The sequence below is a fragment of the Podarcis muralis genome, chromosome 15, assembly GCF_964188315.1.
Source record: "Podarcis muralis chromosome 15, rPodMur119.hap1.1, whole genome shotgun sequence".
In the NCBI taxonomy this organism is placed as follows: Eukaryota; Metazoa; Chordata; class Lepidosauria; order Squamata; family Lacertidae; genus Podarcis; species Podarcis muralis.
This window is the reverse complement of record NC_135669.1, coordinates 1,228,599-1,242,183: the sequence shown is the minus strand read 5'-3', so window position 1 is coordinate 1,242,183 and position 13,585 is coordinate 1,228,599. Positions and strand designations below refer to the sequence as shown.

The following is a 13,585-nucleotide window of genomic DNA, read 5'->3' as shown; positions in this document are numbered from 1 at the left end:
AATGAGAAAAAAGATAAGATTTTGGAGAAAATAAAAGAAGGAGAGAGAAAATTAAGATCGAAACCAAAGTCACAGGAGATCCTGAGAGAAATTAAACTTTATCAAGCACAATATATGAAATTGATAAACCAGGAAGTTGAATGGAAAATTAAACAAATGAGACAAAGGACTTTTGAATCGGCAAATAAATGCGTAAAACTGCTAGCATGGCAGTTGAAAAAAAGACAGAAGTTGAATACGGTTACTAACTTAGAGATTGAAGGGAGAAATATTCAGAACCCTGTGGAGATCAGAAAATGCTTCCAGAGATACTTTAAACAACTTTATACCCAAGGGCCGCAAAAAGAGACTTGAGATAGATCAATTTTAAAGAAACAACGGATTACCAAAACTATCTCAAGAAAATAAGACAACATTGAATTATAAAATAACAGAACAAGAGATTGAAGGTGCCATTCAGAACATGCAATTGGGCAAATCTCCAGGGCCGGATGGGCTAACCTCCAAGTATTACAAGATCTTGAAAGACTATTTAATTCAACCACTGAAGGAGGTTTGTAACGAGATTATGGAGGGGAAGAAGGCACCGGAGTCGTGGAAAGAAGCTTTCATCACACTTATACCTAAATCTGAAACTGAAAAGACACAACTTAAGAACTACCGTCCCATTTCCCTTTTAAATGTGGATTACAAAATTTTTGCAGATATTTTAGCTAATAGATTAAAAAAAGTGTTAAATGAAGTGATTCATAAAGACTAGGCAGGCTTTCTCCCAGGCAGACACTTGTCTGATAATACAAGGAACATCATTGACATTTTGGAACTATTGCAAATGAACACTAATACAAAAGCAGTGTTGATCTTTATTGATGCGGAGAAGGCCTTTGACAATATTTCATGGAATTTTATGAAGAAAAATCTTAAAGGGATGGGAGTGGGACGGGGGTTTGAAAATGGCATAGACGCAATCTATTCAGAACAAAAGGCAAAATTGATAGTTAATAATGTGGTGTCAGAAGAGTTTAAAATTGAGAAAGGAACACGACAGGGTTGCCCTATCTCTCCATTGTTATTTATTTCGGTCCTGGAGGTGCTCTTGAACATGATCAGAAGGGACCGGTCGATTGAAGGAATTCAGGTCGGAGCTAAACAATATAAACTTAAGGCCTTTGCAGATGACCTGGTTTTGACATTACAGGAGCCAGAATCTAGTACAAAAAGGGTTTTAGAACTGATTCAAGAATTTGGTCGGGTGGCGGGATTTAAATTAAACAAGCAAAAAACTAAGGTTTTGGGGGAAAACTTGACAACTATGGAAAAAGAAAGGTTTCAGAAGGAGACAGAGTTAAATGTGGTTAAAAAGGTGAAATATCTAGGGGTTAATATGACTGCTAAAAACTTGAATTTATTCAAAGATAACTATGAAAAATGTTGGTCAGAAATCAAAAAGGATCTAGAAATTTGGTCAAAATTGAAGCTTTCCTTGTTGGGTCGAATTGCTGCTATAAAGATGAATGTATTGCCAAAAATGCTGTTTTTGTTTCAGACTTTGCAGATTGTGGACAAGATAGATGGACTGTTTCAAGAGGTGGCAGAGAGATATTTCTAAGTTTGTCTGGCAGGGCAAAAAGCCCAGAATAAAATTTAAAATACTAACTGATGCTAAAGAAAGAGGGGGGTTTGCCCTGCCAGACATGAAACTGTATTATGAATCAGCAGCTTTCTGCTGGTTGAAAGACTGGCTACTTCTAGAGAACACTGATACTTTGGATTTGGAAGGGTTCAACAATGTGTTCGGGTGGCATGCATATCTGTGGTACGACAAGGTTAAAGCTCATAAAGCATTCAAGAACCATATTGTCAGGAAAGCAGTGTTTAATGTCTGGACAAGATACAAAGATTTATTAGAAAATAAGACCCCAAGGTGGCTGTCACCAATGGAAGCTAAGGCTCAGAAAAGACTCAATATGGAGGCCAAGTGGCCAAAATATTGGGAGATATTAGAAAATGATGGAGACACATGGAGATTGCAGAGTTTTGAGAAACTAAAGGATAAAGTGCGAGATTGGTTACATTATCGTCAAATTAGGGAGGTCTTTAATATGGACAAAAAAACAGGCTTCCAGGTGGAAAAATCGAAACTAGAAACAGAACTGTTAGAACCTAAAACTAAGGTACTTTCAAGAATGTATAACTTGCTGTTAAAATGGAACACTCAGGATGAAACTGTCAAATCAGCTATGATAAAGTGGGCCCAAGACATTGGCTATAATATTATGTTTGCTGACTGGGAACGGTTATGGACCACTGGTGTGAAATTCACGGCATGTAATGCCCTGAAAGAAAATATTATGAAAATGATATACAGGTGGTACATGACCCCAGTCAAGCTTGCAAAAATATATCACTTGCCAGATAACAAGTGCTGGAAATGTAAAGAAACTGAGGGAACATTCTTTCACCTTTGGTGGACGTGCCCAAAGGTTAAGGCTTTCTGGGAAATGATCTATAATGAATTGAAAAAGGTATTTAAATATACCTTCCCTAAGAAACCAGAGGCCTTGCTATTGGGCATTGTTGGCCAAATGGTGTCAAAGAAGCATAGAACTTTCTTTATGTACGCAGTAACAGCAGCAAGAATACTCATCGCAAAACATTGGAAGACACAAGATTTGCCCACTCTGGAAGAATGGCAGATGCAACTGATAGACTATATGGAATTGGCAGAAATGACTGGCAGAATCCGAGACCTGGGAGAAGAGCTAGTGGAAGAGGACTGGAAGAAATTTAAAGACTATTTGCAAAAGTATTGTAAATTGTATGAATGTTAGAATGATGCAGGATATAAAGATAATATGGCATTAGTGACATAGCTGAAAGGAGTATGCAAAAACTGGTTTATAAGAACTAAGGTGAAGTTAGAATAATATTATGTCAAACTTAAATAACTGATAATAAAGGGAAAAATTGGAGACATAACAGTTGAAATGTATAATACAAAATAAGATTTGAAAGAAGGTGAAGTATTGCTGAATAAGATTCTGTAAAAGGGAACACAGAAAAGGGAGATGTGAGGGAGTCTGGAAGGAGGGTTATGAAAATAATATTTAAGAAATTGGTTTTTTATGTCTTTTTTATGTCTTTTTTTCTATTTTGTATGGGGGTTTTTTATTGTACTTTTTTTTTCTTTTTTGGCTTTTTTGATTGACTGTGATGGTGTTTTTTTCTTTTTGGTTGTGAATGTGAAGTTTGTTTTATTGTCTAAAACTTTAATAAATATCTTAAAAAAAAAAAACAATCTCCAAATGTCTATCAGGTCAAAATTGTCCACCATCTCGAAAAACGTCTTTGGTAGCCTCCCGTCATTAGTAAGTTTTTGCCTTTGGGTTCTAAAGAAATCCTGATAACAATTTACTGAGGAAACTGAACAGAAAACTGTATAATTTGAGGAGAGAGGTGTTGTCATTCTTATTTCAGGCCTTGTACACAGCAGGGAGACATTCAACTAAACATAGACAGGAAACGACACAGCCAATTGGGTGAAAATCATACCATTCCGACTGGTTGCTGAGCAACACCCCCTTCCCCTCTTGTCTAGCTGACTTTAACACTTACAGGATTAACCCTTAAGTTGCACACAGAACGATCTCTGTTGTTGCAATTCCAGTGGAGTTATGTTTGAGAACAGTGCTTTGTCACTAAGAATGATAAATTACTTTTAAAATCAGTTACAAAATGTTGAGGTAGAAATGGGCTATAGAGCCATCTGTTTTTAAAAAGCAGGGATGGGCAACCTGCAGCCTCAGGCCTAAAAGCCAAAGACATCTGTGAGTGATCAGTCCCTCTCCTGTCTCTCCTGGGAGGAAGAGGGAATGAGAAAGGAAAGGCAGAGAGAGAATGTGCTGCCCCCCCCCAGACTGCCCCTGAGGCACTGGCCTTCAAACCCTTGGGTCAGCACCCACTGCCAGGACATCAAAGCATGACCGAAGGCAAGTCACAGGAGCAGCACTGCCACTATGCAAGTAGATTATTTAAAAATTCAGAAATGGGTCCCCAAATATATGTTTGGGTTGAAGCTGCGTTCCAGGTCTGCAAAGTCTGAGGACCACCCTAAGAGAAAAGCTTGCCCACCTCATTGTATGGTGTGCAAGGGATCAGGGTTTTCAACCAGGAATCTTCTGATCTGAGGTCAAACCCTACAGAGTGCTACAGAGCACTCAGGCTTTACAGCCTCTTCAAACACAGACAAGGACATCAGCTCCTCTGACTGGCAGGCAGTATCAGTGGCCAGGACTGGCAATAAATGCCAGGAGCCTGCTCTAGCTCTTTCTCACTGTTCTGCCCTCTGGAAATGAGAGGACCACAGTCTGGGCCTGAGCCTGAGCATGTGAAAGCGGAAGGTAGCCTTCTCCAAAGTGCGCTAGTGCCTCAGAAGTGCTGGGGTCCAGGCCTGCCAGGGGGTCCTCCCAGTCTGAGGTGGGTGACGTTTACATGCAAGCTACTAGACAGGTACGGATGAAGTGACCCTTCTTGCCCACAGAAAGGGGTGCCATGACAACTTAAAAGTGTCAGGCAGAGTTTTTACATTTGCGCCTAACCACTCCTGATATGTGCCTTCTGTGCTGAGTCTATCCCATTAGGTATTTTTTGAAATGCCTTGTAGTGGCTTCACACATTACTTTTTACAGTTAGGAGGGCTCTGAAATGGAAAGCTAAATGATGTTCTTGGTTCCCATGTTTTGTAGATCATCTCCAAAGAGATTGAAGCAAACGATTGGAAGTGGAAATATGAAGGAAGCCGGCAAGAGGTTCTGGAAATGAGGTAACTCTCTCTATCCAGCCCAGGGCCCTGGTGGGGATGTAAATTGCAGCCTCTCCTGTAGTTTGATGAGCAAGGAGAGCGATAGCCCCCTACCTCAGCTGATGTACGTGTGGCTGTGTATAATTTTTTATTTCATAAAATTTATATACCAATTGAATGTAAAAAACAAACAAACAAAATACCCTGAAAACTGTTTTCAAAATAATAAACCAATAAAATTACTGGTAAAAACAGTTAAGAATAAGTATTTAAAATGTAAAAAAAAATCATTGATAAACTAAAAACATATTAGAACACATGTTAACATTATCTATATTTGGGTAGGCTTGTCTAAACAAAAATGTTTTTCGCAGGCACCAAAAAGAGTACAGTGACATGTTCTCTTAAGTGTGTAGAAAGGCAACATCCGCTTTTGTCCACAGCTGCCCTTTGGCATGCAGCCTCTGGAGGGTTGGCCAAGGGCAAGTGTGGCCCCCGAATGAAAAAAAGCCATCCCTGGCCTAGGAATTTGACCTGGGCAGGGAAGACCCCAAGTCAATCTCCACTCAGCCACAAGACTTCCTGGGTGATCATCAGCTTGTTCCTCTCAGTCCAGCCTGCCTACCTTGCAGGCTGGTTGTGAAGATAAAAGAGCAGGACCTTTGTGTGCACCATATCAGGAGAAAGAACAGGATACAAATGGAATAAATTTGTACATAGTTGTTTGTTTGTTTGTTTGGATGTTAACAAAAAAGCACCCAAATCCAGTGACGTAGCGTGGGGGGTGCAGGGGGGCCCGGCCGCACCGGGCGCAACATCTGGGGTTAGGGCAAATCCACAGGTTAGGGGGCGCAAATCCACGGGTTAGGGGGCGCAAATTACTTGCCTTGCCCCGGGTGCTGACTACCCACGCTACGCCACTGCCCAAATCAAAAAATGTGTCAGATTTCTTTACCTACATTTTTGTAAAGAGTTCTGGAAGCCAAACAGGTCTATGAAGTGAAATGGGCGTGCATGTAACCATTCTCAAGTTTGCATGCATCTTAAGATGCCTGCAGAAGAGAAACTTTGAGTGATGGCTGTCTGTCTGTCTTGCATAAGGATGAAATAATGTAAAAGGCATCCCGCACTAGGATGAGTGGGTGGAGCTGGTTCACTGAAGCAAGAAGTGAGCAATTCTGATTCTTGTGTGCTGTTTCCTGACTTTTCTGTTTAGGAAGATTGTGGCTGAATACGAGAAGACCATTGCCCAGATGATAGGTAAGCCATGGCTTTGTGGGCAGAAGGGACAACTAAGCTGTGCCTCACCCTCTACAGATCATCCCCTCCAGCTAATCCAGGCCACAAATGTGCAGGAGGCATATCTTTCTTTATTCATTTTATTAAATTTGTATACCGCCCTGTCTATACCCATAGATCTCAGAGCTGTTCACAAATGCAGTTTCAATGCAGTGTGTCTGGTCTCTGTGTCTGTGACACGACGTGCCAATTTTTCAAGTGGTAGCTTGGAGTCTGGTCAGCGCTTGGAGAAGCAGTTATAGTCAAGTCTCTGTGTAAATGCTGCAAGCATGATAAGAACATAAGAGCCAGATAGATTAGCCCAAGGCCCATCTAGTCCAGCACCCTGTTCTCACAGTGGCCAACCAGATGCCCATTATAATAAGAATTTTTTTATTTGTACCCCTCCCATCGGACTGGGTGTTCCCAGTCACTCTGGGCGGCTTCCAGCATAATAAAACCACAGCAAACATCAAACATTAAAAACTTCTGGATACAAGGCTGCGTTCAGAGGTCTTCAGAAAGTTGTGGGGTTGTTTATCTGTTTGACATCTGATGGGAGGGCATTCCACAGGGTGGGCACTACTACCAAGAAGGCCCTCCACCTGGTTCCCTGGATCCGCAGAGGCAGAACAGAGCACAACAGCACTCTTTTTAAAAAATATTGGCTAATTGGTGGGAAATAGCAGATATCAAGGACAGGATACTTCTCCATTTCGAATTGGTATCTGAAGAAGTGTGCATGCACACAAAAGCTTATACCAGAACAAACTAAGTTGGTCTATAAGGTGCTACTGGACATTTTTTTATTTTTTTTTACTACATCAGACCAACACGTCTACCTACCTGAATTTGGAATTAAGTTAGCCTTCCCCAACCTGGTGCCCTTCAGAGGTTTTGAACACCAACCCCTCTCCATTTAGTTCAGCCTTGGCCAACCTTCAGTCATTAATGGGAGTTGTCGTCCAAAACCTCTTGAGGGTGCCAGGTCAGTGAAGGGTGAACTAAACCTTTGGCGGAGCTCTTGAACACGTGAAAACCTGCCCTCCTGCGCTGCTGTTCCGCACTGTCTTTTCCGATAGGAATCACAGCTGGGGAAGAAGGGAACGCCTAACTGCTACTTAGGAGCCAATACTTTCCAGGTAGGCTTAATGTTCTCCTTTTCATTTGAATCCACAGAGGATGAACAGAGGACAAACATGGCATCCCAGAAGAGTCTTCAGCAACTGACGATGGAGAAGGAGCAGGCTCTGTCTGACCTGAATTCTGTGGAACGGTCCCTTTCCGACCTGTTCAGGAGATATGAGAACCTGAAGGGGATCCTGGAAGGCTTTAAGAAGGTCCTTTCTCTGCACAAAAAGGCCTTTTCTCCTCCTTACCTGCAGCTCAGAATCCCTGCCTTATCTGCTGTAGGCCAGAGGTGGGGGACCTGTGGGCTCCAGAAGTTCCTGGACCCCTAACCATTAGCCCTGCTGGCTGGGCTGATGGGAGTTTGAATGCAGCAATTTCTGAAGGGCCACAGGTTCCCTGATGCAGGAGGGCGTATCTTTTTTCGGGGTGAAATTGAATTTTTGCAAATTTCTTCAGTGATGCATCTTAAAAATATGTTTCTGGGTGTGATTCAAATCTGCTATTCTTTTTGTGAGTGGACAGTATTCAGTAAGTCTATGTCTGAGGAAGAAGCACATAATTTGCTTTTGGAAAACCAAAAAACCCAAAGGATTTTAATTTTACCTTCTGAGAATGTCAGAAATGCCTTATTATTATTATTATTATTATTACTACTACTACTACTACTACTATTAACAATAATAATAATTTATAGTAAAACTGCAAGTACTTGGTAAGCATTTTTAATGATTTCTAGGCAATTTTAAACACATTTTACTTATCAAGTGAAATTACCGTAAATTACGGTATATTACTGTGCTTTTCCATGTAGACTATGCCCCCGTGTATTAGACGACCCCTATTTTTGGGGACTCCAAATTAAGGAAATGGTTGGAGATTGTCCAGAGCTGTTAAACTTTTTTGGGGGGAGGCACAGTTGTTTAGCTTTGGGGGCGGGATTGCAGACAATCACTCACCCACCTGACCGCCACTGCCAGTCGCATATCTTGCCAAAGCCACTGTCCGATCACCGCCGGCAGCCGACAATCAACTGCACAATTGCTGTATTTTAGCAGAGGAAATAATCCCCCTCATATATTATTGCATTTGTTCCCCTGTGTTAGTCAAGGATTTATGGATTAAGCCTCTTGCAAAGTCTCATATCTTTTTAAAAAACACCTAGTTTATGAAGGTGTATTCTTTAATATTCATTATCCAAATGGGTGCCTTCATTTTGATGAATGTATAATCTCCGTTGGAGGGCTGGATCCAGAACTGGCCCACCCTCTGTGCACCTCTTTTGACCGATAGGTGTGGGCCTCCACCGTCTGTTTCCTGACATCACATGGCAACAGGCGATTCAGATTTTCCCCAATGGGGCAGTATCAGGAAGCCAACAATTCTGCTCCAGGTCAGATTTCAGTCCATGCTGGAGAAGAATTTAGAGGCTCGTGAAGCTTGAATGCTATTTCCCTATGGACTTTAAGAAGCCTTTGAAGCACTTTCCCCAAGTTCAGCTCTGGAGAACTTTGCTAGCTTCTCCATCTTGATGCTCTGCTAGTTGGCACACTTGCATCTTTTGTTGCTAAACCTTTTGCATCTTCCTCTAACTTTTGTCTTCTAGAATGAGGATGCGTTGAAGAAGTGTGCTCAGGATTATCTCACTCGGGTCAAGCAAGAAGAGCAGCGGTACCAGGCCTTGAAAATCCATGCTGAAGAGAAGTTGGACAAGTAAGGAATTTTTGGCTTTCAAGGAAAGAGAGAATGGCAACACTGAAGTGTGGTTAACAGAAAGCGGGAGTGAAAGCTTCCAGATTCCTCCCTGTGGGTGTGCTGGAGGAGGAGAAGGGGAAGCAAGTGAGGCCAGAGGAAGGTTCTCATGGTGTCTTGATTAAGGGGGGATGGGGAGCAAAAACGTCTTTGCCTGCAACAGAATATACAAGTACAAGCTCAAGTTTCAGGAATAATGATGACGATAAGCAGTTGAAGGATCAGTGGTGGCTGATGCCCTTTGGGGAGTGATAAGATGAAAGCAGAGTGAACAACAGCTGGTGCAGCCGGAGTCGGCGACAAGCAGAGCTAGTTAATTTTAGTTTTGTCCCCATCATCCTCCATGCTGGGTTCTACACAGGGAAACACTAAGACCTAAGGCAGAGGAGGCTCGGAAAGCAGGCAGGTGGCAGCTGTCTGAGGGCAGAGCAAGGTTGGTGGGCAGAGCTACCTGTTTGCTGCAATGGAGCAGCCTCCACTGCCAAAGGATTGCAGCACATCATGAATAATATCAACAGTGGGCTGCTATATTGCGAACAGCAAATCCTGCAGTTGAAAGTCAGTTTTCTCTGCTAAGGACATTTTTATTACAGCCTGGCTGAGCACAATACTGTCACTCTCAAGGGCTATCCAGAAGATGAACCTTATTTGCATCTCTGTTTCTCTTGCTGTCTTCCCCCTTCAATGCAGAGCCAATGAAGAAATTGCTCAGGTGCGCAACAAGGCCAAAGCGGAGAGTGCAGCTCTTCACGCTGGGCTCCGAAAAGAACAAATGAAGGTGGAGTCTCTGGAGAGGGCCCTCCAGCAAAAGGTGAAGGAGCCTCTCTTATCTTTTTCCTGCTGCAAAGAAAAGAGCAATTGTCTGAATCTACCACATGCTGCTTGAAATTCCTTTAACATGGACAGCAAAATGTACATTGAGTTTTCAGTATTCTCCTGATCTTGTGATATTGCTATTTTTTATTCTTCTTAATTGTTCAATGGCCTGATTCATTTATTGTGTTTATACAATATTTCTATTGTGCGTCATTTGTCCTGTATTTTTAATATTTTCTTCTGTGTTGGGGACCCTTATATACTGAAGGGTAGTACAATCCTGACGATGATATACAGTAATCTGTGTTCCAAATAGTACTCCTGAATCTGTTTGGTTAACTTGGTTATGTTGGTTGATTTCCTCAATACCCTATTGCTATGGTCCCTAACTTGAGGCCCACCTTGGGCCTGCAAAAGCCCTTCCTAGGTTTCTTTTTCAAATACTGAGTTTTGGGGACATTGTTCTTCAGGATGGTTTCCTTAGCTACTTCTTCTGTTAGTGTTTGATTTGGTTTGGGATGTGTGTAGATGTTTTGCCTGTTTTGAGGGCATTTTGTGATGCTCACAACAGTTTCTTTGGTTTACAAATGTGGCCCAGGGCACAGAAAGGTGACCTAGTTGAAACTATGAAAATATGATTGCACAAGCATTTAAAGGAGACTCCATTGCACTATAGGTGCCTTATTGGATTTTGCAGGTTTCAACTTTTGCAAGTCTGTGGGGGTTTTTTTATGGAAATGCTCTACAGCAGGGATTGGGATCCTGTGTGGAGTCCACAGCATGTTGGCTAGATTGCAGGCTCCCCATCCCTGGACTGTGGCCACTGCCTATACCAGAGCTTTCCAAACTTTTCATGTTGGTAACGTACTTTTTAGACATGCATCATTTCGTGACACAATAATTCAGTTTTACTAGCACTAACCCCTTGCCAGTCCCAGGAGGAGCAGCATTCACATGAAATGCCTGCACACTGAAGGCAACATGCTAATGTGTCGCAACACACAGTTTGGAAAGCTCTGGCTTATCCCATTATCCCATTCGCCAGCCCAAACCCTCTGCATTCTCTTGCACCCAATGGTGGCAACAAGAAAGGAGATTTAAGAATGTGTCATTAGCAGCTCTTCACTTCCTATGTTTTGTGTGTTTTTCAGAACCAGGAAATTGAAGAACTGACCAAGATCTGCGATGAGCTGATTGCCAAGCTAGGAAAGGCGGACTGACCCCCTCTCTCTCTCGTCCAGAGCAACCATGCTCTGCTACTTCCTGTTGTCTATCTGCATCTTCAAGTGAGCACCCTGCCTCATTTTCCAGAACTAATCTTCCCCCTGCTGCAGGAGAGGGAAAAGCACATGCACTTGCCTTCTGTATCAAGCAGTCTTCACCTGCAAGAGGGAATCAGAGGCCCTATTATGTGTTCATTTCCAACATTACACACCAGTCCAGGTCTCCTCCTTGGTTTCACTTCCGCTGTCCACTTTTTGTAGCCCAGCTGCAATTGGTGAGGCATATGCAGTATATACATATTAGACATGCCATTTTATTTGCAAGAAGGCATTGAGAACAGCCACTCTGTTCTGCAACTAGGTGGGGCTCCAGCCCACAGAAGATGCTGCATTTGCTGCCTTGAGAGCTGATGCCTGATGAAAAGGGACATTGCTGTGAATACCTGCCAATGGGTGATGGGGAGGGGCCAGGAGGAGGTGCCGTTTACCTAAACAGGTGCTTTGCCATATGCGGTTGCAGTGAGCATGGGGAAGGCACAAGTGAGATGTGAAGTAAGCTGCAATGGAGGGGGTGCCCAACAAGGCCAGTTTTAATGCAGCAGTTGCATGACACAGGCTGGTGTCTAGATTGCTTCCTGAGGGTGGATCACATGTAGAATTCAAATTAGGGTCTACTGGATTGTGCGAGAGCAAGTCTTTGTGAGCCAGAATTGGCAATGAAAAAGGCAGTGCTTCAGGGCACCTTAAAGACTTTATAAGGTCTTATAGATTAGAAGGTTTGTGCCACGATACATTTTCTTAAGGCTCTTGTGTGTGTTCAGGCACAGACCAACATAGGGTACCCTCCTGGAATTTCTCTTTTCAGTTAGTGCACTTTAATGCTGCAGTGGGAGGACAGTGTTCCCTCCCAGAGACAGAGAGAGAGCACATTTCCCAGAATGCACCTTGAATGCAGGGCCTCCCAAGTGAGTAACAGCTCCTAGACATTGAAGAATATGAATATATAATCTCCTCCCTGTTAATGGGATTCTAGATGCTCCTGTCATCTCTTTGGAAACTGGGTGAAAGTATGGAAGGCAAACTATGCAGCAGACAGGTGCGGTTTCCAATGCAGTTGTGCTCACTAGCAGGAACAGTTTTGGCACTGGGTTACTCCATGCTACACTGTCCCAGATTGCTTTTATTTTTTAGTTGCTCATCGACCTTGTAATGGCTTCTGCAACTTAGTTCTGGTGGTGGCAGATGCAGCCTGTTCCTATAATGTAAGAAGTATATGATTCTCTCCCAAATGGCCGATGTAATGCAGGCGACCTATGTCCTGAACTCAAAATTGGGGTGGAGGGGAAGGTTCTGGTGGTGTATTTTGGAATCTGTGCTTCCATATTAGGCTGCCTTGCATCAGAAAAATCCAGACTGGATGATTCTCTTATATCTGGCTGATAACTAGTTAAATCGTCCAGTTGATTCGGTTTAATTCCAGAACAGAAGCAATTTGCTAGTCTCTGGTTCCCAGCATGCCTTTCTCTCTCCGCCGTGAAAGCTAAACAACCCTTTGCACAAAGAAGCCTGCCTATAAACCCAGTTATTGCTGTCTGCCAGCATACAGTTGCTGAGAACACTTGTCTGCCACAAAGTCCCCAAGATATCTTAACCTGACAGTTACTTTGGTTCCCTTGTACCATCCACCAAAGGGTCTCCGGCCCCTGGGCCAGGGTGCCCTGCGGCTGGGGCTGCTTTGTGCAGTGGGTGTGACTTGCTACCATCACACATTTGATATGTATGATAATTTCCCTTTTCTATGTCAGGTAAATATTTGTAAGAGTTATACTCACACAAATGAGATTATAATAATGATTACTAATATATTTTTTCCATGTCCCATTGCCTGAATAAAAATAAAGTGTTTCCAAGTTGGGAGTATTTGTTTTCCTTTTATTACTGTTCTGTGTTTTCAGGGGGGGGGGGGAGAGAAGTCTGTTTTGCCTCTACCCTCTTGTGACTTTCCAGTGAGACAAGGCCAAACTGGCCAGCCAATGAGACTGCGTTCACACCATACATTTAAAGCCATGACCTCCCCCAATGAATCCTGGGAGCTGCTGAGAGTGTAGCTAGGAGATGCCTATTCCCCTCCTGGAACTCCCGGTGAAGGAGGATTTTTAAACCTAAGCCAAGTTAACATTTTTCCTCACACAACTGTGCACTACTTCTCAGTGCTGAGGGAATGAACCAGGGATGGGGAACTTGTGGCACTCCAGATAGTGTTGGAGTCTAAATCCCAACCTGGCCATGCTGAACTCCAACAACATCTGGTGGGCATCACATTGGCTGACGGCTGTGAACCACCCTGAGACCTGTGGGTGCTTTTTTCCTGGGGACGCATAGCCCTAAACATTTTGTGAATCTTTGTACTTTTGTCCATTTACTGTATATATTTTTCCCGATTTGAACTATAAAATGGTGATTTTCTTGAGTCAAAATGAGAGTACTCCTAAAGATTTTCTTATATACAGCTTCAGGGGCCTCTAACCCAGAAATAGTACCTCGGGTTAAGAACTTTGCTTCAGGATGAGAACAGAAATTGTGCTCC

The 13,585-nt window shown here is 42.8% G+C and overlaps 1 protein-coding gene across 8 annotated transcripts in view; it reads left to right on the top strand.

Annotated features, from left to right (window-relative positions):
- The window catches only part of TACC1 (transforming acidic coiled-coil containing protein 1), a 97,492-nt gene extending 84,584 nt beyond the window's left edge, over positions 1-12,908 (top strand). For all 8 annotated transcript variants that reach the window (XM_077919546.1, XM_077919548.1, XM_077919545.1 and 5 more), the window contains 6 exons: positions 4,746-4,822; positions 6,018-6,061; positions 7,259-7,419; positions 8,814-8,920; positions 9,650-9,770; positions 10,927-12,908. In XM_077919546.1, the coding sequence (XP_077775672.1) occupies positions 4,746-4,822; positions 6,018-6,061; positions 7,259-7,419; positions 8,814-8,920; positions 9,650-9,770; positions 10,927-10,995 (579 nt within the window). In that variant the 3' untranslated portion in view covers positions 10,996-12,908. The remainder of the gene's footprint in view (positions 1-4,745; positions 4,823-6,017; positions 6,062-7,258; positions 7,420-8,813; positions 8,921-9,649; positions 9,771-10,926) is intronic.
- The last annotated feature ends 677 nt before the right edge of the window (positions 12,909-13,585 follow it).